At 42.9% G+C, this 25,853-nt stretch overlaps 1 protein-coding gene across 1 annotated transcript in view; it reads right to left on the bottom strand.

Moving 5' to 3' along the window:
* Positions 1-263: 263 nt before the first annotated feature.
* The window catches only part of LOC147100076 (retinal dehydrogenase 2), a 98,441-nt gene continuing 72,851 nt past the window's right edge, over positions 264-25,853 (bottom strand). The window contains exons 8-13 of the mRNA XM_085968720.1: positions 13,122-13,224; positions 11,411-11,595; positions 10,432-10,596; positions 10,141-10,298; positions 3,996-4,070; positions 264-3,762 (exon numbers count right to left, since the gene is read on the bottom strand). Coding sequence (XP_085824846.1) covers positions 3,690-3,762; positions 3,996-4,070; positions 10,141-10,298; positions 10,432-10,596; positions 11,411-11,595; positions 13,122-13,224 — 759 coding nt within the window. The 3' untranslated portion in view covers positions 264-3,689. The remainder of the gene's footprint in view (positions 3,763-3,995; positions 4,071-10,140; positions 10,299-10,431; positions 10,597-11,410; positions 11,596-13,121; positions 13,225-25,853) is intronic.

Here is a 25,853-nt window from a genome sequence, read left to right as displayed (position 1 = left end):
GGCGATGAGTGGGGCTCCGACTATAAAGTTCTGTTTCAGACAGGTGAATAGTGAAGTGTAAAATGCCGGTCACTACATTCAGGAGTCTTGTCTTGTAATATGTCGTGTTTGGATAATGGGAAGGAGCTTTTGACCAGATCCCCAGATGGGGATTCTGTTTATACTGGCCTAGTCACAACCAACATAACACAACTGATATTCTGTTTTAAAACATCAGCAGATTTTTAGTCAAATTATTTTCACATAATTTTAACACTCTGATACCAAGTGTATCTTGTTTCTTTAATGAAAAACAGTATAGAAAATATCTTTATATCTTCATAGTACATAATTGTATATACATGATTTCAAAACTGCAATACAGTTAACAAGAAAAAATTTGCAGTCATTCAATCAGTGTATAAAAATGCAAGGATTTATACATTATTGCTTTTTGGTGACATCAACCACAGGTGACTTAAAACAGAGAAACTGAAAGACAGCAGGAATGGTGAAAGTTTATCAAATTAATGCTCAGATTTTATACGAGTGGAGTGAAAAGTATGAAATGAAATATAATAATAAAGGATTAGCTTTTATCACTGTAATTATAATGTAACAACAAAATATTTTAAACATACATAAGCCTTGAAATGACTTTGTGATATTAACAGAAGAATGCTTAATGAATTTGAATGGAATTCCTCTGCCTATTATTTTAAAAGAAGTGTTAACCTGTTTAGTTTAAATAGATTAAAGTCTAAGTTAAAATACTGGACAGAGCAATGTCCGATGACCATGTTAATTGTTAGTCTGCTAATATCACCAATAGTAATTTCTAGACTAAATATTCAGAGCAGAAACATGTTTCTAATTACTTTGGTATCTTCTCATTTCATATCATACATGCTTTGATTTTTTAGCCAACAGATCCTCTCATTTCAGATTTTGCGGCTGATGACAGAGGTTTTGTTTCGCTGATACGTGCTGCAGATTGCCTCTTGCTGTGTCTTCATCTGTGTTGTAATCGGGCTTACAACATTATTGTATTGAAACCACTAAAGAGTGGCCAAAATATTCCTCGCGATTAAACGGATGCCTAATGTCTGATGCAGTGTCAGGTGACTGTGTTGCAGCACGTTGTCTAGGGTACAGCATTCAATGGCATTGAACTTCCCAATGCTGCCGAGGCCCCAGAGTTATTCCATGCATTGATAACACTCAACAGTTAATGGTGGAACATGTAGTCACCAACTTGACAATATCCCAGAAAACATAGAAAGAGGACATGGCACATTTATAAGGGCACTGTCTTTATAAAACAATGTTTAGCAAACCTTGTTTCCTTTGGCAAGGGAGAAGACCAGGAAGAGCTGTGTGCTGTTTTCACCAGCGTGCCGCTACTAGCCAAGTGATGTGAGGAGGTTATTCATTGCAATTTACCCACCTGCCTTTTTTGAAATAAGTGAGAACAAAGATTTGCAAAACAAATTTACATGAAATTAATATCCCCATGAAATATGGACCTGGTTTTGTTTGGGTAATCTTTGCTGGGTAGTTGTAGCGATGTTTCCACTTGTGCAGGAGACCAGAACTAGGAGTCATAAATATAAAAGTGTCACTAATAAATCCAATAGGGAATTCAGGAGAAACTTCTTTACCCAGAGAGTGGTGAGAATGTGGAACTCGCTACCACAGGGAGTAGTTGAGGCGACTAGCATTGATGCATTTAAGGGGAGGCTGGATAAACACAAGGGAGAAAGGAATAGAGGGATATGTTGATGGGGTGAGATGAAGAAGAGTGAGAGGAGGCTCGTGTGGAGCATAAACACCACCTGTTGGGCCGAATGGCCTGTTTCTGTGCTGTAAATACTATGTAATTCTATGTAAAAGTATATTTTAAAACATGGCTGTCAATTATAGGTAATCCAATCAATTGCTCTGCGATCAACAATTGCGTTGCAAGACTGACCTTTAAAACCTCAAACTGGACTCATGGGACTCATGGGCAAATGGTATGTTGGCCTTTGTAGCGAGAGGGTTCGAGTACAGGAACAAGGATGTCTTGCTGCAGTTGTACAGGGCCTTGGTGAGACCACACCTTGAGTATTGTGTGCAGTTTTGGTCGCCCTATTTGAGGAAGGATGTTCTTGCCATGGAGGGAGTGCAGCGAAGATTCACCAGACTGATACCTGGGGTGGCAGGAATGATGTATGAGGAGAGATTGGGTCGATTGGGCTTATACTCGCTGGAGTTTAGAAGAATGAGAGGGGATCTCATTGAAACTTATAAAATTCTAACAGAACTAGACAGACTAGATGCAGGAAGGATGTTCCCGATGGCGGGGGAGTCCAGAACCAGGGGTCACAGTCTAAGGATAAGGGGTAAGCTATTTAGGACAGAGATGAGGAGGAATTTCTTCACCCAGAGAGCGGTGAACCTGTGGAATTCTCTACCACAGAAGGCAGTTGAGGCCAATTCATTAAATATATTCAAGAAGGAGTTAGATATATTTCTTAAGGCTAAAGGGATCAAGGGATATGGGGAGAAGGCAGGGACAGGGTACTGAGTTTGGATGATCAGCCATGATCTCATTGAATGGCAGAGCAGGCTCGAGGGGCCGAATGGCCTACTCCTGCTCCTATCTTCTATGTTTCTATGACACACAGGCATCCCTGGCATCGAGCGTTGCTAAGGTGATAAGTGAGGAAAGTGCATCATATGATGGATCCACCCCCAAACACCTCCGGGCTTTCGGACGGGGCCAAAGAGGAGCAGAACCCTGGCGGATCCGGGGTCTACGCCCAAATTCTGCCTCCCCGGTAACACTCCCTCCCTGGCCCCAGGAACTCCGAGGCCCCCTTGTCCTTAGTGGCAAAGGACGACAGTGGTATGTTAAAATTGTATGAGCGCCGCGTGTATAAAGATGTATATTTTACAAGCTGAATTCCCAGCCTCAACTTGCTGCTGCGGCAGACTCTCTGTACTCTGAATGCTGGCAGTGGCTGTGAGAAATGACCGGTGTACTGCCAACAAACCATAGAGCAAATACCTAAATATTTATATTTGGGTTACCAATAGGACTACCACCCACCCAGAGAACATTCCAGATCATGTAATTCACTTGCATAATTTTGATTTATTTTCTTCCCCTTCTAAGAAAATGTAGGGCCTGGGCTCATGTTTCTACTGTGTCACTTTTAAAGAAGAGGAGGGACACGAATGTCAGTCTGGCCTCGCCCTTCAATTTTGTTCCTCCTCCACTTACCTCTCCTCCGCGCCGCCCACAGACAGCCCACCCGGGAACGGAAGACACGCTGATTTTAAACGAGCAGCATTTAGGTTCTGTGGCAGTTCTCAAATTGTTAGCAGCGACAGAGAAAATAAGAATTCGGCTATCAGTTCCAGTGACACCATTGAGTTTCCACGGTATATCAGGTCTCCACAGTTTACAGATTACACAAGGCTAAAAGCGATTTCGAAGGGGAACCGTGTAATGAATGCACTCGGGGAATTTGCTGAGATTATTGTATTTTCTTCAAATACACAGTATTTGTGGTACATATACATTCACTAGTATATATTTTTTTACATTTTATAAGATAAAGCTTCAACCATATGCTGCACAACCACTGTTGTGCGCATTTGTCCTGCTGATAAGTGAGAGGATTCACTGTGCCCATGTACAAAGTGTTCGTCTCGCAGCGCTCTTAAGAATTCTTCTGTTGAATTCTGACGGTCACAGTTTTGATTTCAGTGTATTCCTTTAGCCCGTATTCTCCCCTAGAGAAAAAAAAACCACATTCACATTACACAATTGACTAAGACAACACATTGCTGTCGCTATCAGAAAATATGCTTTTTTTAAACAGTATTTGTAAACTTTGTGTATTTTAAGTTTTTTTTCTATTGTTTAATTTTTATGTTTAACAGAAGATGTGTCTGCAGAAATACAACAGCACACTTAGATTTGAGATACTCAGTGTTCTGAAACCTGAGTCTATAAAACTACTTACATTTCTCTACCATTGCCAGACATTTTAAATCCTCCAAAGGGACTCTGGACATTTAAGGCATTGTAACAATTAATCCTGCAATAAAGGAAGAATGAATTTAATTTGAATTCAATTGCTGCTTAAAGAGATCTTTTCAACTACGAAGTCCACAAGCATGAATGTTGGGAAAAAAACGTAAGGATGATTTGTAACAATATTCACAGGAGAGTTTGATACATGACACACGACAGTGAATTTAATTGTTACAGACAAGCAAAATCTGGAAATTTGTCAACTGGAAAGAGGGGGGACACCACCTAATAAGACCAAACAGAATAAGCCCAAAGCAAGTCAGAATGGATAGCAATTCAAAACTTAAATTATGTCACATTTTAGTCCTCTTCCAATATCTTAATGAAATGTTGTCCCTGTTTCAGTAATTATATTTGTGCAAACGGTTCAGTTCTTGGAGTAATTCCTGCTGCTTGAAATTCCTTGGTACTAAGCCAGGATTTCTAAACGACGAGTCAATTTGGAGCATACTTGTAGCGAGTTTGAGGTTTGATGTTATCGGTTCAACTAAACATGCTTCTAAAGTAACTTTATGTATATAAAACGCGCACACAATCGTCTCTCTAGGTATTTTAGTATGTGACCAATTTTTAAGGAGCACCATCTTCATGAAAATGTCTTTCACAAGCCTTTCTTTGTTTTACAAGTGCTTGATGCGACTACACGAATGGCATATCACTTGCAGACGATGGAGTCACAATAAAAATGACACCTGACCTAATACAGATCCAAATACAGCGATTGCATCAATGTGCAGTGCGTGTTCATATGGAAAACGCATACATACGTGTACAAATTTAGGAACTGTGGAAAAAAAACACATACATAAAATATAAAATATATTTGACCCAGGATGAACACAAAAAATATGTTGGACATAAAGCACTTTTGAGTCCAATCCCAATTGCTTTTCAAATGATTAATTTTTAAAACTGTCAATCGTCTAATTAAATAGAGTTCTCTGCGTCTGTGGATGTGCGTGCGAGTGAGGCAATGTGTTTTTCTGGTGCATGTTAAAGCATTTATATGTACATTTCTTTGCAGTCCTGGCATTATGTTTTGAACTCCAAAAGAAGTAGGTTCAGATTGACTGCCACTTTTAACATTTTGGCCTAGAAACGGCGCGCCAGTCTCGCCAGGGTGCCGGAAGTACGGCCCCGGAAGGAGTTGCGAATGCCCGCCGGAAATTCAGTTTCAGCACCCCAGACGGAAGCGCAGCGCTACTCGAGGCGCCCCACATCTCTGTTGGGGCGCTGCAACTGAAAATCGCAGTGCAATGTGCCGCAGCGCCACATGCTGCGGCACGGCGCACTGCGGTACTGCAGGCCTTCCTCCCCTTCTTAAAGGGGAGGGGCCTGCTGCAGCGCAATTGGCGATTGCGAGTGCCGGCAAAAGAGCCCGGCACCGAGGAGAAGTGCCGGGCTCTTGGGACACAGCCGGCACAACGTGGGGGCGGGTGCTCAGGAGGCCGGGATGGCAGCGCGAAGAGGTGCTGGCAGGCGGCCAGCAAAAAAAATGGCCGCCCCACACCTCCGCACCTCTACTGCCGCAGGTAGGCCCCCCTGAACCGGTCGCAAATTGCGACCAGTGTTAAAGCAGGGGGCGCTACCAAATTTCGTGATCGGGGCGGTAGCGGGGTGCGGCGCACACCGATGATGTAATCGGTAGCGGTGCAGCGCTAACGGCTAGCGCTGCCATTAGCGTCCCACTAAATTTAGCGGGAGGCGTGGCCAGTGGCGTTAAACCCACTAAGTGCCCTCTTTGGGTGCTAACGGGTGGCGCAGCCCACTGAATTTCTAGGCCCTTATCTCTAACAGCCATTGTGCACATCATTAACTGCAGTTTTCCCATTTCTACCCCACTGGGTCTGGGCAAGAAACAATCCAAGATCTGTCATGCACGCATCTGAATGCACAATGATGTCTTCTGTCAATTTTTCTCTCTTCCTCTCTTGAATGTGGTCACTCAGGATCAGCAAACTTCCAGTACCTCCCTCAAATAGCCATTTCTTTTGGGTGAACGTAGATATGGTAAATTGGTCCTCATAGCACATGGTTTCTGGGCAGAAAACGGGGGCAAACAGGACCAATTTCAGGATGAAAGTTCCTGTCCCTCCAGGGCGCATGAAATATGTCCGACTCCATATGGGGTCGGGTAATATTCAGATGTCAATAAACAGACTTTAGGCCCCTTGAATATGTCAATGAGGAGCCTGACGTCTGTTTAGGGACCTTTCCATAAAATTCCTACTACGCTCAGTTTTTTGGGGATCACAATGCGGCCTAACCAGTGGGACCGCTGGAGCCCACCACCAATCTTTTTAACCATAGAAACATAGAAGATAGGAGCAGGAGTAGGCCATTCGGCCCCTCGAGCCTGTTCTGCCATTTAATGAGATCATGGCTGATCATCCAAATTCAGTACCCTGTCCCTGCTTTCTCCCCATATCCCTTGATCCCTTTAGCCTTAAGAAATATATCTAACTCCTTCTTGAATATATTTAATAAGTTGGCCTCTACTGCCTTCTGTGGTAGAGAATTCCACAGGTTCACCACTCTCTGGGTGAAGAAATTCCTCCTCATCTCAGTCCTAAATGGCTTACCCCTTATCCTTAGACTGTGATCCCTGGTTCTGGACTCCCCCGCCATCGGGAACAGCCTTCCTGCATCTAGTCTGTCCAGTCCTGTTAGAATTTTATAAGTTTCAATGAGATCTTGATTTGGAGTCAGGGGGAGCGGGACTGCTCCTCCCGGCTCCACAGCACTCCTGCGGGCCGCTGCGGACCTGTAGCGCCCACCCCCACCCACCCCCGCCCCCTGCTCATCTCACCTCCCCCCCCCCCCCCCCCACCCAATGAGCTGCCTCTGGAGGTGCGACAGGCGCTGGCAGCTCACTGCAATCATTAAGCTGAGGCCCAACGACCAATTTCGAGCGAGATCATCAGGCTGCCTTTCTCGGGCCCGCGTTGGAGTCATGCCACCCATCTTGCAGTCGGGCGCTAACCAATTTCTACCCCATTGAGTATGGGGCAGGCTATCTGTCCATTGCAAAGGAGCCGAGGAATATCACAGCCACACCCAATCCTGTCCATACTCATGGTTACTTTCTGTCAGCGGAGAGCAATCAAAAGCGGAAACCTTGGTTGACTGCCCTTCCCTGCCCCCTCCCCAGTTAAGGGATACTGAGCCAGTTGTAGTTCCCCCATCAGTGCCTCGTCTGAGATCAACTAACTCTGCAGATTGGTGACTGAACCTTGTCTGTATGCTTCAATGCCATACAAAACATTGCAATGCCCATTCAGTCACCAGGGAGCCCCACATACATTGGCGTATTTCATTTCCCTACAGACAAAGGCCCGAGATAACAGACTGATGTAACCACATTTCAACAACACTGTGAAGAGAAGAAAAGCTGGGAAATCACAAAAAAAAAATCCTCATTGTACACAGAAACCTCCAACTCATGAGAGGACGCTGTTTGTTTATAATATTACATATCCCAGAGTTTGCTAATCCTGAATAAAACAAAAGATAGAATCCAAGATGTTCAATATCCCTCAGGGATCAGATTCTGACTTTTGATATGTTTTGTTTCAATAAACATTCTCTCCTCCCAGAAGGTCGACTGTAACAACAGAATGAGCTCACTAAACCAGTCCCTGTGAAGCAGGCTGGAAACCATCTGAGGCAGGAGGCTGAGCAATGCCTTGTGCCAGCAACAGCACAGGCAGCAGCCTGCAGAGTGAGATGGGTTGGCAAGTTTCATAGGCAGTGAGTGACGTAGAAACACACCACCTGATTTGGACAGCTTGAATCCATTGTTCAGTATCTATTCCCCATACTCAGTATCAGTAGATGGCTGGATATACTGCTGGAATAAACAACGTGATAGAAAGATAGTAGCAGACTTCAGGAGGACATAGGCAGACTGCTGAAATGGGCAGACACATGGTAGATGAAATTTAATACAGAGAAGTGTGGAGTGATGCATTTTGGAAGGAAGAATGAGCTGAGACAATATAAACTAAATGGTACAATTTTTAAGGGGGTGCAGGAACAGAGAGACCTGGGAGTTCACATGTACAAATCTTTGAAAGTGGCCGGGTAAGTTGATAAGGCTGTTAAAAAAGCATACAGGATCCATGGCTTTATAAATGGAGGCATAGAGTACAAAACCAAGGAAGTTATGGTAAACCTTTATAAATCACTGGTTAGGCCTCAGCTGGAATATTGTGTCCAATTTGGGGCACCACACTTTAGGAAGGATATCAAGGCCTTGGAGAGGGTGCAGAGGAGATTCATTAGAATGGTACCAGGGATGAGGGACTTCAGTTATGTGGAGAGACTAGAGAAGCTGGGATTATTTTCCTTAGAGCTGAGATGGGTAAGGGGAGATTTAATAGAGGTGTTCAAAATTATAAAGGGTTTTGATGGAGTAGATATGGATAAATTGTTCCCACTGGCAGAAGGGTTGGTAACCAGAGGACACAGATTTAAGATAATTGGCAAAACAACCAGAGGGGAGCTGAGAATTTTTTACACAGCGAGTTGTTCTGATCTGGAATGCACTGCCTGAAAGGGTGGTGGAGGCAGAATCAATAGTAACTTTCAAAAGGGAATTGGATAAATACTTGAAATGGAAACATTTGCAGGGCTATGAGGAAAGGAGTAGGGGAGTCGGATTAATTGGATAACTCTTTTAAAGAAACGGCACGGGCATGATGGGTTGAATGGCCTGTTTCTGTGCTGGATGGTTCTATAAAATTGGTTAGCGTGTATTGGTAATGCTACTTTTGGAGAAAGTTAGCAGACTCTACTTCTCTTTGCTTTCAAAGGTAAATACATTGTACAGACCCAGAACTTCGGGTCTCCACGGGTGAGTACGCACGGGGTACTCACCCGTAGGCCCGATGGAAGTGCCGGTTTCCTGCATGCACTGCGCATGCGCGGGAAACCGGCACTTCCGATCCTCTGAACGAAGGGGTTCAGAGGTCGAACGCGTGTGCGGGGGAGGAAGCGCGTGCGCATCAAACTTAGGTTTTTTTTTACAGGTTTTTCCATGAGGGTAAGCCTGCAGAATTTAGAAATATAAAAAGCAGGCGTAAGGCCTGCTTTTTACAAGGTAAGTGATGAATTAATTAAAATTAAAACATTTTTTCCACAGGTTTATTATTTTTAAATACTTTAAAGCAAGGTAAGTTTATTTTTAGCCCCATTAGAATATAAAATTATTTTTTTCAAAAATTAAAATTATTGTTTAAAATAGTTATTTCATGTAATTTATAGTTTATTTTAAAAATGTGATGTTTTAAAAAAAATTATTTGAAGGTTTAGTGCTATTTTGGGGCCGTAGTATTTATAAGTCTTGACAGCACTTCCTGTCAGACTTATGAATGGAGCATTCCCTGCTTCAATTGGCTGCCCATGGCCCACGTGATCCCAGGGGACGCATCGAACTAACTGCGCCCCTGGGATATGCAAGCACTGCACGCCGGCAGCTGGACCAGGCCCCGGATCGGAATTCCACGGGGCCCTACAGCTCAACGGCCGGCGCGCTAGGTAAGTGCAGATCGGGGGCTTGCACCCGCGGGAAGCCCCCGACCCGAATTTCTGGGCCAATATTGTGATTGTAAATGTGGCTTTGCTTCATTGATTACTTGGTGTCTGTAGTAAACCCACAACATGTGACCTTATGTGGAAGTGTTAATGTGTTAGAATTATACATTTAGCAAGACTCCACTCCCAACATAGAACCATGCTCAATGGGAGTGCAGCTTAGAGAACAATTTCTCAGTCTGTGCTCCTGTTGAGCGAGGCTCTATGCCATTAGCAGAGCCTTGCAAGAGTTACCCTGTTTTATCCTATTTGGTCAGTTGAGTGTCTGACACCACCACATTTGAGAGTCTCCAAACCAAACTACCGAGAAATCCGCATAAGTAGAGTTCTGCTGGCCTGATATGAGAGGGCACTGATTTTGTATTGAAACCAATGTTTATTTTCCTCTAATGAGAAACCAGGCTAGTGATGGAATCCTGGACAGTCCTGTCTCAACATCACGTCATTGTGGTCTGTTTGTAAAAGGCATTCTTTCTTACCAGACTGTCCCAGCCTGCATTGCAGCAGAAACTGTTAATGCTTTATCGATATCCTTGGTGAAGACTGCAGCCACCAGGCCAAACTGAGAATTATTGGCCCTTTCCACGACCTCTTCCATAGTCTTAAACTTAATAATTGGTTGAACTGGGCCAAAAATCTGAAATAAATGGATGAACGTGCTCAGAATTAAAATAAAAGTTGGCAGCAATATAGCATTCCAAAGAGTTTTATTGAATGGTAGAATCTAACTACTTCATACTGGAAGTAATTGGAGGTTGAGAGTCCTGTACCTCTTCCTTCGCTATCCGCATGTCATCTGTGACATTTGAAAATACGGTTGGCTCAATGAAGAATCCTTTTTTTCCCAGTGATTTGCCGCCACATTCAAGCTTTGCTCCTTCAGCTATGCCACTTAATACAAGTTCAAGGACTTTATCACATTGCAGTTTGTCAATCTGAAGACAAATGAAATCCATTATAGCAGGGATCCAACACCACAAACCGATGAGCATACCATGTAGCACTGTACCACAACAAATCCATCCTTATAATACACAGCAAAAAAAAATCATAGTAAAACCTTATATCGTAATGTAAAATAACAATCATATCATACTGTTAAAAAAAAACAACTTTATATCAACAATAACTTGTATTTATATAGCGCCTTTAACATAGTAAAACGTCCCAAGGCGCTGCACAGGAGCATTTTAAGACAAAACATTTGACACCGAGCCACATAAGGAGAAATTAGGGCAGGTGACCAAAAGCTTGGTCAAAGAGATAGGTTTTAAGGAGCGTCTTAAAGGAGGAAAGAGAGGCGGAGAGGTTTAGGGAGGGAATTCCTGAGCTTAGGGCCTCGGCAACAGAAGGCACGGCCACCAAAGGTTGTGCGATAATAATCAGGGATGCTCAAGAGGGCAGAAATACCATAGTGTAAAAAAAACAAGCTTATAATGTAAGGCAAATCAAAACCTTATAATGTACAGCAAAAAGCACAAACATCTAAAGTCGTTCTGCCTCTGGAATTAGATGCTAATACCTGTACAGTTTACTAAAATTAATCTTAATCATTTCCGTCAGATGTGTATTAATGTAGTTGATGATCCAGGATGAACATTGTTTTTCGACTGCCTCCAACACACAGGCTTATGGCCAGAGTTCCTAAGAAACTAAGATACAGCATGGTACAAAATCTGCTCCATTATAAAGTGGATGAAGGTTGACATAACCACTTCTTTTTGTTTGTTTGGCTTGAGGAAATCTTACTTGTGGGCCCTGCTCGGTGGCGGGATCGAAAGGGTTTCCTACTGTTCTCCTCTGTGCACGTTCTGTACTCTTCCTGACAAACTCATCGTAGATCGGCTCCTCTACATAGATCCGTGATCCTGCTGTGCAGCATTGGCCTTGGTTGAAGAACACTCCCTGATGAGCCTGTTCCACAGCATAGTCCACTGCAAGAATAAGCCAACAACCCAGCACATGAGAGGATTCGAGTATAAGAGTAAAGACGTCTTACTGCAATTATATAGGGCCCTGGTGAGGCCACATCTGGAGTATTGTGTACAGTTTTGGTCTCCTTACCTAAGGATGGATATACTTGCCATAGAGGGAGTGCAATGAAGGTTCACCAGATTTGTTCTTGGGATGGGGGGATTGTCCTATCAAGACAGATTGAGTAGACTAGACCTATATTCTTTATTCTCAAGTTTAGAAGAATGAGAGGTGATTTCATTGAAATATACAAAATTCTTACAGGGCTTGACAGGGTAGATGTAGGGAGGATGTTTCCCCTGGCTGGGGAGTCTAGAGCCAGGGGTCACAGTCTCAGAATAAGGGGTCGGCCATTTAGGACTGAGATGAGGAGAAATTTCTTCACTCAGAGGGTGGTGAATCTTTGGAATTCTCTACCCCAGAGGGCTGTGGAGGCTCAGTCATTGAGTATATTCAAGACAGAGATCGATAGATTTTTGAATATTAAGGGAATCAAGGGATATGGGGATAGTGCAGGAAAGTGGAGATGAGGTAGAAGATCAGCCATGATCTTATTGAATGGCGGAGCAGGCGCGAGGGGCCAAATGGCCTACTCCTCCTATTTCTCATGTTCTTATGTTAGATATTACCTCTTCTGTATCAGGAAATGCCTGTCGCGGCCTGGCCAATAATTTTCAAAAATATCAGAAATTTCCCAACAAATGTTTACAAAAAATGATGAACTGTATATTTCTAATGTAAATATTATAAAGATTTAGAAAAAACATGTTTAAGCACAGTGTAGCTTTTTATTTACAGCACCAACATCTGTGGCCCTGTTAGATAACCTAGGTTGGTACCAAAATACTACTACAATCCCCAAAGTATTAAAGGATCTGAGGCCTCTTCACTGTTAGAGACAAGCCAGATTACTTCCATGCTTGGCTGCAGAAAATAATGCAATTCTTCCATTATAAATTCTCCTTAGTTAGTAAATAAATTCATCCAGTCAGTTGTTTTTGTGTTAACTCCGCTTTCACCACACTTGCTACCGGACATCCTTTTCCAACTGAGAAGGCACCCGGCAACAGTTTGAGCGGGCTGAGGTGGGCAATGTCACCTTGTTCATCGCCTTGCTCGCTGTCATGTCGTTCCAGCAAGTGCGACAGCAGAGAATTCTCAAACCTCACCCAGCAAACACTTGAACGACAGCAAAAATATTGCTCGTGCGTCTGGGTTACTCTCTGCCCGAATCGGATCTCCGTGAGTGGAACGTTCAACTTTGGAGGGGGCATAAACCAGGCAGTAGTGGATCAATGGCTGGGCTGTATAATGGGTGGGCAATTGCTACCATCCATTTTACACCTCACAAAACTGAAAATTCTGTCCAGTGTGTGTGTGCACGCTTATGTGTGCATGTGTGGGCTTAATTGTGCATGTGTGTGCATGTGTAGATGTGTGTGTGTCCTTGCTACGTATGATAATTAACATTTTATGTTAAACCTACAATCGGCATCTGCAAAAATAATGTTCGGGCTCTTTCCTCCCAGCTCCAGTGTTACTCTCTTCAGATTACTCTTCCCAGCTGCTTCCTGGATTAGTTTTCCAACCTAATAGTAAATACAGAATGCAAACCTTAATATATATAAATCTCAGAACAGCCTAGGACTGAAGTCCAAATAAGGAAGAGTGATAAATCATAGATCAGCGGGAAAGTTGCCTTTTAAATACGGTTCAGAAACATTCTAGCAGTTAGGCCTAAAACAGATTCAGCAAAGTAAACGTAGCACAGCCGAGGGGCATGTTTTAGAAGCAGCTGTTTACATATGACCACATAATTGTAACATATCATGAGTGTGATCGACGTGTGAGAGAGGGGCTATCATCCACACTGTAGCAGCAGCAGCATTCACATATCTCATTCTGTGAGTACTCAAAGTCTTAAATGCTTCTCCTGTTTAAAATAAATCAGGGGATGAAGGCGAGCACACTGAAGGCAAGTCGGAAACCCTGCCGAGTGAATGATGGGGTTTGTAGTTAATGCAGCTGTTAACTCGGAGAATTGGGCGGGTGGGATTTGGTCCTCGTTTTACTTTTATTTACTTTGACGCTTCCCCTGCATCCAGCTAGCTGCCGATATGAAAGTAATAGCATACTTCAGACAGGCCTTTCGGATTCGTTCAGATTAGGAGCAGATTTCTTTACCAGCTGAACTGCAGAATGACATTGGACTTTGCCAGCAAGAGGGGGATAGACACACAGAGCCCAGCAAATGGCACAATTTGACTGTCTATTATCCGGTTATAACGCCTAATCAGTCGCCCATAATCAGGGTGAAGCAATTTCACCAGCACAGATAGAAAATCACAAAGACATATTGGTGGTGCAAAACACAAAGAACATAAAGAGACATTACATGGAAATACTGAAGGACAATCTTTCCAAGAATGCTCACTGTGCTGTCTGTAGTTGTGATCCAGCACAGATCCTGCTGTACTGCGATTACTCACCACCTCCTGATCGCTAGAATATTGTGAGGTTTTACATGGATTACATCGGATATACGGCACAGAAACAGGCCACTCGGCCCAACCAGTCCATGCCAGCGTTTATGCTCCTCTCGAGCCTCCTCCCGTCTTTCCTCATCTAAATCTATCAGCATAACCCTGGATTCCCTTCTCCCTCATATGCTTGTCCAGCCTCCCCTTAAATGCATCCATACTATTTGCTTCAACCACTCCCTGTGGTGGCGAGTTCCACATTCTCACCACTCTTTGGGTAAAAACATTTCTTCTGAATTCCCTATTGGATTTCTTGGTGACTATCTTATATTGATGGCCTCTAGTTATGCTCTTCCTCACAAGTGGAAACATTCTCTCTGTATCCACTCTATCAAAACCTTTCATAATTTTAAAGACCTCTATTAGGTCACCCCTCAGCCTTCTTTTTTCAAGAGAAAAGAGATCCAGTCTGTTCATCCTTTCCTGATATGTACACCCTCACATTTCTGGTATCATCCTTGTAAATCTTCTCTGCACCCTCTCCAGTGCCTCTATATCCTTTTTATAATATGGCGACCAGAACTGTACGCAGTACTCCAAGTGTGGTCTAACCAAGGTTCGATACAGGTTTAGCATAACTTCCCTACTTTTCAATTCTATCCCTCAAGAAATAAACCCTAGTGCTTGGTTTGCTTTTTTTATGGCCTTGCTAACCTGTATCGCAACTTTTAGTGATTTGTACTCCTAGATCCCTTTGTTCCTCTACCCCACCTAGACTCACACCCTCCAAGTGAAGTGACCTCCCTATTCTTCCTACCAAAATGTAATACCTCACATTTATCTGTGTTGAACTTAATTTGCCAATTATATGCCCATTCTGCAAGTTTATTAATGTCCTCCTGGAATGTATTGCAGTCCTCCTCAGTATTGACTATTCCCACCAGTTTGGTGTCATCCGCAAATTTAGAAATTGTGTTTTTGATTCCAAAGTCTAAATTGTTAATATAAATTGTGAACAACAGTGGTCCCAGCACTGATCCCTGTGGAACACCACTACTCACCTGCCACAGTGCATAGCTAGCTTTTACCCCTACTCTCTGCTTTCTGTCTTGAAGCCAGCTAGCTATCCACTCTGCTACTTATCCCCTGACTCCGCATTCTCTGACCTTGTTCATCAGTCTATTATGGGATACCTTATCGAAGACCTTTTGAAAATCTAGATAAATTACATCTACTGCATTACCCTTGTCTACTCTCTCTGTTACCTCTTCAAAAAATCCAATGAGGTTGGACAAGCAAGACTTTCCCATTTGAAATCCACGCTGACTATTCATTACTATGTTTTTGGTTTCTAGAAGTTATTCTATTTTCTCCTTTAGTAGGGATTCCATTATGTTTCCTACCACCAATGTTAAGCAGACTGGTCTATAATTCCCTGGACTTGTTCTATCCCCCTTCTTAAATATAGGTATTACGTTAGCTATCCGCCAGTCCTCTGGCACTACACCTTTTTCTAACAAATTGTTAAATATGTGTATTAATGCCTCTGCTCTCTCTTCCCTAGATTATTTTAAAATGCGTGGATGCAATCCATCCGGATCGGGGGCTTTAACCTCTTTCAGTTTGATTAGTTTATTTAAATATATCCCCTCTTTTTATTTTAAATACACTTAGCTCATTACTAATCTCATCATCCAATGTCATGTCCACCTGTTCTATTTCCCTGGTAAATACTGAACCAAAGTAATTATTTAATATTTCTGCCATCTTTCTATCATTACCTGTGGTATTATCCTGTCTATCCCTTAATGGCCCTATTTCCATCCCAGCCTTCCTTTTTTTATTGATGTGCCTGTAAAATATTTTACTATTTTGTTTTATGTTCCTTGATAATTTAGTTTCATAGTTCCTCTTTGCCTTCCTAATTGTTTTTTTTGACTTCTCTCCTAATCTCTTCGTATTCTCCCTTACCATGCACTCCCCTGCTGTCTAAGTACTTAATGTGTGCCTCTTTCCTTACCCTCAATTGTTCCCTTATGGCTTTATTCATCCATGGAGTCCCATTAGTATTTAGTTTGTTCTTTCCTTTTAGCGGAATATATTGTTCCTGCACCCTGTTGAACACCGTTTTAAATGTTTCCCATTGCTGTTCTACATCGTTGTTTGCCAATATTGTTGCCCATTTTATTTTCCCAAGTTCTATTCTCAGCCCCTTAAAATCAGCTTTTCTCCAAACTATTACCCTGGTTTTAATCATACTTATGTCCTTCTCAATGATCATCTTAAAGCGGTGTAATCCTTGGCTCAGTGGTAGCACTCTTGCCTCCAAAAAAGGTCACTCCAGAGACTTGAGATTTGAGCCCATAGTCTGGCGCTTCAGTGCAGCACTGAGGGAGGTGCCACCTTTTGGATGAGATATTAAACTGAGGTCCTCTCTGCCCTCGCAGGAGGATGTAAAAGATCTTGACCCTGAAATGCGTGGGCGCCGTGCCCATTTTACAAGCATAAGATGGGCACCTAAGCGTTCAATATGGCGGGCGGTGTACATTCTGCGCTGGATGTGCGCCGCCTGCCATATTGGTAATGACCCCTGTATAGACGTCCAGGGCTTGCACCTGGAACAGGCATAAAGCCTTTTGCATATACAAATAGGGGGCCTAACACCCATTTCAAGCCCAGCCTTTACAAAATTATTTAGCGCCCCATATGCTGTGATCAGTATTCTCAGGCACTTGCCAGCCAAACCAACTGGACCTGGAGGCTGCCTCCTGAATGTTCGACTTTATTTTTTTATTACATTAAATCCGCAGGCTGTTGCTGGGTCACCACTCGCCTCCTCCCCTCCCGATTGTCTCCCCCACACCCCGACCCCAGCAACCCCAGACTCTGCTCACCACCTCAACAGGCTCCACACCGGCTGATCGTGGTTCGAGCTACCCCAGGGACTGCGCGATTGGCGCCCGCAGCGCACCAGCCATAATCAGATGCGGCCGGTGGACCAATTTGCCATGGTCCTGCCACCGGGCCTCATTCGGATCGTGGCAGTGTATGCTGCATCGGAATCTGTGTTTGTGGGATCTTGCTGTGCATTAATTGGCTGCTGCAATTTCCTATCTTACAACAGTGACTACACTTCAAAAAGTACTTCATTGGGCGGTGAAGCACATTGGGATGCTGTGAAAGGTGCTATATAATATATTCTTTCTTTTCTTTTGTGTTCACCTTTTCAGTCTTGGAGCTAACCTTTGTTTTGCAAATAATGAGGAAGTCCTATCAATTTTATTTTCCATTCATGAGAAATACATAAATGAGGTCAATCCCGCAACAAAGCACTAGAGTATCTGGATACTTTTTCTTCATTCAGATGTTCCATGAAATCTAAACCAATAGCAATGGTTCCCCCTTGTCCTCACTGACCAGTTCCCCAACACCTCAAATTCAACAGTCAGCTATACATACAAAGGCACAATATTTTTGTACAAAGGAAAGTAATTTTACAAGTAAATTATGGTTGATCAATAATCAACTCAGAGATGTTAAAGAGGATTTGATGGGATGAGTTTGACGTCTGTCATATTCGAGACTTTAGGAGGATCTGAAGGATGAGGGGATCAGTTATCAGTCACAGAGGAGTTTACTGGAATCTGAAAGGATGCAACTTCCTGCCTAAGAAGATTCTAGAAATGGGAGTATTATACTTTTTCTCAGAAGATTTGTCAAAGCTCTAAGTTATTGTTGCTTCCTGTTGCTTTTTGGCTTGAAGAAAACTCCTTAATTTTGTACTCACAACATGGTATGGTCAGTACAATGTGAGCTTTGGTCAAAAGGATGTTTGAAAATGTTCGTCATTCCTTGTACTTTAAAAAAAATTATCATGGGAAATCATTACTGACTATGTAAAACTTCAGAAGAATGCTTTGGGGAAATTATTGTGGGCTGATTCTACTTTTAATTGACACTTTTGGATGAAATAACCAAAAAAAAAACCAGAGCTGAGTTCTGGCATTTAAGGGCTTGAGACAGGAAACAGCTTTCCCCTCTGTCTTGATTTTAGATTTTTAATAGGACATTCTTGAAGTCTTTCAGAAACAGAATTCATTATTTCAAATGCAGGGAATTATTTATCTTGTTAATTTGTTGCACAACCATAATTTAAACGTCATTCATAGACACAGCTTTTTTAATCCGAGGCCCAACTGGCATCGGAAATTGGCTGCCCACCAAAGGCAGTATTGCCAATCTTGGGATGCAAAGCCGGAGGGAGTGCTCCATCTTGAGGGGGGAATAGTAAAAAACATCAGAGAGACTTGCCGTGCCCATCCTGTCTCTCTCCAATAGTCAGTGACAAATAGCAATGACCAATCTTAGTCCGTCGTTAATAATTCCATGGGTTTTTTTCATATTGAATAATTCACTTTCATCAAATTACTTTCCAAACAGGTATTTCTGGTATTTTCTGGTTTTCCACCGTATCGCTTAATGAAACATCCATTTGAAAGTTGCGATAGTAACAAAGGGTTCATTTGGAAAAAAAAATTTTGTGAATAAATAGAGAGAACTTGCACTGATATATTGCCTTTCATGTCTTCAGGATGCGCTAACTGGATAATTTATTACTTTTGAAATGCCGTCATGTTTTGCAGGCAAATGCGGCAGTCAATTTGCATATAGCAAGGTCTCACAAACAGCAAATAAGATAAATCGCCAGTCAATCTGTTTTGGTGATGTTGGTCAATAGTTGGCCAAGACGCTGGAAGAACTCCCTTGCTCTTTTTTGAATAGTGCCGTGGGATCTTTTTCATCCACTGGAGCAGCCAGATCAGACCTCAGCCGAACAACAGCATTTCTGACAGCGCAGCACTCCCTCAGCACTGCACTGAAGTGTCAACCTAGATTTAATGTTCAAGTCCTGGTGCCAGGCTGATCCCATGACCTTTTTGACTCCGAGGCATGACTGCACACTCAAATAAAGAGAAACCCCGCCAAACACACAACATACACGGGCATGGGAAGCAGTGGAGCAGGTCGGGCTTTTGCTTTAACAAGGTTCAAAGGTTGATATCTCGAGTGTGGTGACCCTGACATAAAGTCCTAAATCGAAATGGCTCATCCCATCAGTGGTGTAATTCTCCGCACTCAAATAAAATATCTGCCAAACACTTTCACTTGAAGATTGTGCCCCTTTAAACCTCGCAGGGTTTTCAGTTTTTTATTTGTGCTGTCATGTTTCTGTATAATCCAGTAAATATTACTAAATTTCATTAAAAACTTCATCAAAAATGTTCTGGTTTTCAGTTTTTGTCCAGGTACAGTTATCATTAGTACATGTTTGGGGATTAACTTTTCTTATCACACTTAGTTTTTAATGGCTGCTATTGTCATGGTACTTTACATTTCCCTAAATCTCCCTCTCATTCCTTGCACTGATACCCCATCCTGCTGCCTCCCTACCTGAGCAATCCCCCTCTTACCCACTTCTGCTTGGAAACATTTCCCTTCTCGCCTCCCATCAGATTCCTACTTTGGCCAATTTCTCCCTTTTGCCCGCTTCCACCCTGTCTAATCTCTCCTGCTCTAGCTCTCTACTTAGTCAATCTTCCTCCCACCAGCTTCCTGAATGTTGATTTTCTTCCTCCCACTAGTTCCCTACCAGGCCAATGAACTTTCACCCCAGCTTGTTGTCTGATCAATCCCTCCTCCCATTAGCTCTCTTTGTGGGGAATTTCTCTTCTACCAGATCTGTGCCTGTCTATTTTTCCTTCCTGCTTACCCTGAACTGGGGAAGTCCCTCCCTCTTTTCTCTGCCTGGTCTATCCTTCCTCTTGACAATTCCCTGCCTGGGGAATTCACCCTTCCCTCAGTTTCCAGCCTAACCAATCTCATAAACTTGCAATACAAAAACAAAATACTGCGGAGGCTGGAAATCCGAAATAAAAACAGTAAATGCTGGAAATACTCAGCAGGTCAGGCAGCATCTGTGGAGACAGAAACAGATTTAATGTTTCAGGTCGATGATGATTTCAGGTTCTAACGAAAGGTCATCGACCTGAAACGCTGACTCTGTTTCTCTCTCCACAGATGCTGCCTGACCTCATAAACTTGCATACTGTCTAAATTGTAGGAGGTTCTCACTTCAGCAGGTTTGTGTTGATCCATAAAATTAGGAAGCTACTGGGGGCTGAGCTTTCAGCCCTTGCGCCCGGTGGAGATGAGGTGGTAGCGCCTCGAATAGGGTGGCCAATGACCTAAGGCTCTGTGGTTCAAGTCACAGAGGTGGTACAAGATTTCCCTTTATAGTAAGCTGACTGCACACAGCCTTCTATCTATACCTTTGGTATTTATCCATATCTGTGCATTTTTCAATAATGGAGAAGAATCAGGTTAAGCTCGATCAATGCACAGGCTCACTTGCATCTGCAGCAGAGGGGGTTGGGCTGGCCCAGTTTTCCAACGTGTATCCCACCCCCCACCCCCCTCTCCTCGTTTGAACAGTCTACAGATACAGGAAAAGCTTGTTCTGGTTCCTCACTTTGTATGGCTCCATTTAGATGCCAACAGCAACCAAGAATAATGAAGGGAAGTATTATCTGGAAAATATTCCAAAAATTCAAAGAGTTCCCAGCAAAAACAACAGTTGCATGGACCAAAATGCAGCAGAAATGTTTGCAAATTGGAAAAAAAAGAACACTTTTCCACACATCTTAACCTTTAATATGCCTGCTCGAGCAAGTGGGGATCCTAATCCGCTAATCTCAAGAGGGCGAACTTCACCGCTGCAGTCAGGAATTCGGGCGAGAGACATAGGAACATTAGGAACAGGAGTAGGCCATTCGGACCCTTGGGCCTGCTCCACCATTCAATGAGATCGTGGCTAATCTGCACCTCAACTCCATTCTCCCACCTTTGCTCCATATCCCTTGATACCCTGACCTAACAAAAATCTATCTCAGTCTTGAAAGCTCCAATTGACCCAGCATCCACAGACTGTTGGGAAAGAGAGTTCCAAATTTCTACTACCCTTTGTGTGAAAAAGCACTGCCTGATTTTGTTCCTGAATGCCCTAGTGCTAATTTTACGATTAAGTCCCCTTGTTCTTGATTCCCCCACCAGAGGAAATAGGTTCTCTGTATCTACCCTATCGAATCATTTTACCATTTTAAACACCTTGATCAGATCACCCCTCAATCTCCTATACGCAAGGGAATACAAGCCATGTTTATGCAACCTGTCCTCATAGTTCAACCCTCAACACCCCGGTATCATTCTGGTGAATCTGCGCTGCACCCTCTCCAAGGCCAATATATCCTTCCTGAGCTGCGGTGGCCAAAACTGAACACAATGCTCCAAATGAGGTCTGACCAAGGCTCTGTACAACAGAAGCATAGCTTTCTCCCCCTTGTATTCCAGCCCCCTTGAGGTAAAGACCAACATTGCATTAGCCCTTGAGATAAAGACCAACATTGCATTAGCCCTTGAGATAAAGACCAACATTGCATTAGCCCTTGAGATAAAGACCAACATTGCATTAGCCCTTGAGATAAAGACCAACATTGCATTAGCCCTTGAGATAAAGACCAACATTGCATTAGCCCTTGAGATAAAGACCAACATTGCATTAGCCCTTGAGATAAAGGCCAACATTGCTTTAGCCCTTGAGATAAAGACCAACATTGCATTAGCCCTTGAGATAAAGACCAACATTGCATTAGCCCTTTTAATTTCTTTCTGAACCTGTCTACTGGCTTTTAATGATTTGTGTACTTGGAGTCCCAAATCTCTTTGCTCCTCTACAGCTCCTAGTTCCTCACCATTTAGAATATACTCAGATTTAACTTTCTCGTGTCCAAAATGGATGACCTCATGCTTTCCCACATTGAACTCTATTTGCCATAGTTTTGCCCACTTATTTAATCTGTCCATTTCCCTTTGCAACCTCCTGCTCCCCTCTACACTATTCACTGTCCCTTCTAGCTCAGTGTCAAATAATTACTCGACGTGTATGCCAGTGGCATGAACAATATCGCTGGTAGGAAAATCGAGCCCATCAGATTGCAGGCCAATTTCCTGACCCCACCATTGGTTACTTGCGGGGGTCCCCACCACCAGTAGTGCTTCGGAACATTTATCCTGGTGGCCCCTAACAATTTTTGTCCTTTCACTCTATTTGTCGTTGGTTGGTAAGGTTAATGTTATTTTAAATGAAAAGCAGAATTGACTTTATTGCAATGAAATGTAAGCATTGCAGCTGGCGAGGTACATTGGAACATGACATTGAACACAGCCGTTTTCCATTTAAACATTTAATGGTCTGAAACCTAGTAAAGTCAATGGGAGTAAATCCTGCATCTCGACTTGAAACCAGGCAGCTGGATAGTTGCAGCCGGCAAGCTTAGAACATGGAGACCAGAAAACTTAGAACCGTAAACGTTTGCGGCACCGAAGGGGGCCATTCGGCCCATTGTGTCTGTGCTTGTTCTTTGCTAGAGCGATCCAAAACCAATCTCACTGTCCTGATCACCCCCCATATCGACTTGTCCCTTAAAAGGTTCAGCTGTCTCTGCCCCAACCACTCCCTATGAAAAAGCATTTCATGCTCCAATTACTCCCTGTGTAAAATCATTCCTTAACCTCTCCCTCATGTAGTGACAATATTAAAGTGATAACCCCTCGTCGCTGAATCCCCAACTAGAGGAAATAGTCTTTCCTTACTTACTGTATAAAAATCCTTCATAATTTTAAAATCTCCTCTTAACCTTCTCTGCTCCAGTGGCAATAGTCCAAGTATCTTAATTCTTTCCTCATAATTAACATTTCCCATCCTTGATATCAGCTGTGTGACATCATGGTAGGGTTTGAGTTAACAGAGGACATTGTTCAACCCATTACTTCTTATGAATACAAAGCACAGTGATTCTATGAGGACGGGAGTCCCATTTATCAATCATTTTATGTGCACAACGCTAGCAGTTGCTCTCACCTGCTGGTGTGCTCTAATCTCATGACCATTTCCGTACTTTCATACATGATCCCAATGCAGTAATGTTCACCCGTGTTTCTCCCCCTCACAGAACATGATATCATAAAGAAAAAGAAAGACTTGCATTTATACAGTGCCTTTCATGACCTCAAGACCACCGGACATCCCAAAGTGCTTTACAGCCAATGAAGTACTTTTTGAAGTGTAGTCACTGTTGTAATGTAGGAAACGCAGCTGCCAATTTGTGCACAGAAAGCTCCCACAAACAACACTGTGATAATGACCAGATAATCTGTTTTTAGTGATGTTGATTGAGGGATAAATATTGGCCAGGACACCGGGGATAACTCCCCTGCTCTTCTTCGAAATAGTGCCGTAGGATCTTTTACCTCCACCTGAGAGAGCAGACGGAGCCTCGGTTTAACATCTCATCTGAAAGACGGCACCTCCGACAGTGCAGCATTCCCTCAGAGGAACACTGACCACAATAATATCAATGATATAGATTACAGGAAACTCTTTTTTATCCGGCACCGACGGGACCGGCGTGGTGCCGGTTTATCAAAAAGTCCGGATTACAGAGAGGTATAGTAAAAGGTACGAGAGCTCCGTACACAGCAACAAATCCAGGCTTCCCTGTTGCCTAGCAACAGGTGCAGGAACCCCAGCCATAGACCAAGCATCCCTGTTGCTTAGCAACAAGTGCAGGAATCCCGGTTACACGGCCACAGATCCAGGAACGGCCACTAATATGAAGTAAAACTTACCTGAATCTACTGCTGAATTTTGCCGGTTAACAGAGATTTCCGGTTATTTAGGTGCCGGTAAATCGAGAGTTTCCTGTATATCAATTGCAAGTACAGATGAAACAGGGAGCGGGGGTGGGAGGTTTGCGACTAGAGATGAAGAGAGATTGCCTATCAGGTAACCAGTTTTTTTTGTGTCCTGTCCGGGAGTGCAAGAGAGGTGCTAGAAGGGCTTCCTCAGATATGCCAATGGCATTCAATGGCTTTATAGAGAGTTAAAAAGTGTTGAAGGGAAAAGAAGTATTTGGGATTAACAAAAAAAGAACTGCTTACAGACAGCTTTAGCAATGGAGGAGATGCTGTTTAAAGTCAGTGAGACCAAGAATGGAAAAGGACTGAGGGTGAAACCACCAAGGGTAAGAAGTTGTAGCTGTTGGTTAGCAACAGACATGAAGAAACTGCTACAAACACTCTTCTTTACGCCAGACCCAACAGCATAAATTGAACCCAACTGGAACTTTTACAGTTCATTGAGACCTCCCTCCAGCTGTTTCTATATACAGGAAACTTTCAATTTACCGGCACCGAAATAACCGGAAATCTCGGTTAACCGGCAAAATTCAGGAGTAGGTTCATACTTCATATTACTCGATCTGTTGCTGTGCAAGGGTGTGGCTGCAGCTGTTGCTAAGCTACAGAGACTCTTGGAACTTGTGGCCATTGTTCTGAACCTGTTGCTAAGCAACAGGGTTTGTTGCTTTATACGGAGCTCTCAGCTCTCCGTATCTTTTACTATAGCTCACGGTTATCCGGAATTTTTGATGAACCGGCACCGCGTCGGTCCAGTCGGTGCCGGATAAAAAAACGTTTCCTGTAACAATGCGATGTGTTTATATCAGTATCTGACAGGACTACTTCACAAGATAGGTATAGACGAGGGAGGCCATTCAGCCCATCTAGCTCATCCATTTACTATGCCCCGTACCACAGCATCTGGCTGGAACTCAAAGGATTCCAGAGCTTTTTGCCGCTACCTAGAAGAAACTCAACTATTCAGCAAAAGCATTTAATGAGTGTTTTGTTAACAAAAAATAAAAGTGGACAGCATTGTTCCAGTCATCACTGAAAGACAATTCCAGAAAAAAAAGACCTTTGTTACCGGAAACTCAATCGTCATAAGAAATTAATTACTAAAAGATGCAAAAGAAACACCCTCAAGCAGACATTCTGGAGGACCGGACTGCAGCTCCTCATAAGGGAGCAGATAGCTGCTGTTAGCAGGCAGACCTTTTTATTATGTTAGGCTTTGTGGTGCACTTTTTTATTGGAAAATAGATGTGCTGTTTTGTGGGGTATTCGTATCAAACCAAATGTTAACCTCTGTGCGACACAGCTGGTTTTAGATACTTGGATCATAACAGGAAATCAAACCCTAAAAAGGACACCGTTTACAATGGCTGAACATCACAGTAACCATCTGGTTTTTGTTTGGCTCCATGAGAAGGGGCTTTAGATTTTCAATCATTTTTCTTCTCATTTCTCAAATCAAGAGGCTTTTAAATGTACAGGTAATGAAAAAAAAACTAAAATTGATGTAAACCACACAATATAACTCAGAACATGCCCAATATTTAATGAAAACAGAAATTTCGAGAATTGCAACAGAGATCTTCTTGGCTCAAGAGGGCATTTACAACTTTGAAATACTAGTCATGAAACCATTTGAATCTCGCTTTTAAAGTGCTGACAATAAAAAAAGAATTAAAAAAAGATATCTGTCAGACACATTACTTGTGGAGTGATTAGGTCATTTGATTTTGCCTTTTACAGTGCAATGTTCTTTTGTAGATGTGCTATGTGTGCTCCAAGTAATAAATCAATAGTGTAGCACTGTGTATGGGTAGCCTGGTTCAGACAGACCTTCTGATCCAGTGCCCCATCTCCCCAGGCATCCAGAGAGCTTGGATTAGATTTTATGACAAAGGTTATTAGATTCCTCTGACTGCTGCATTCTT

Source organism: Somniosus microcephalus, chromosome 27 (assembly GCF_052327205.1).
Source record: "Somniosus microcephalus isolate GS21.2 chromosome 27, FLI_Smic_1.0, whole genome shotgun sequence".
In the NCBI taxonomy this organism is placed as follows: Eukaryota; Metazoa; Chordata; class Chondrichthyes; order Squaliformes; family Somniosidae; genus Somniosus; species Somniosus microcephalus.
This window is presented reverse-complemented; position numbering and strand designations above follow the sequence as displayed.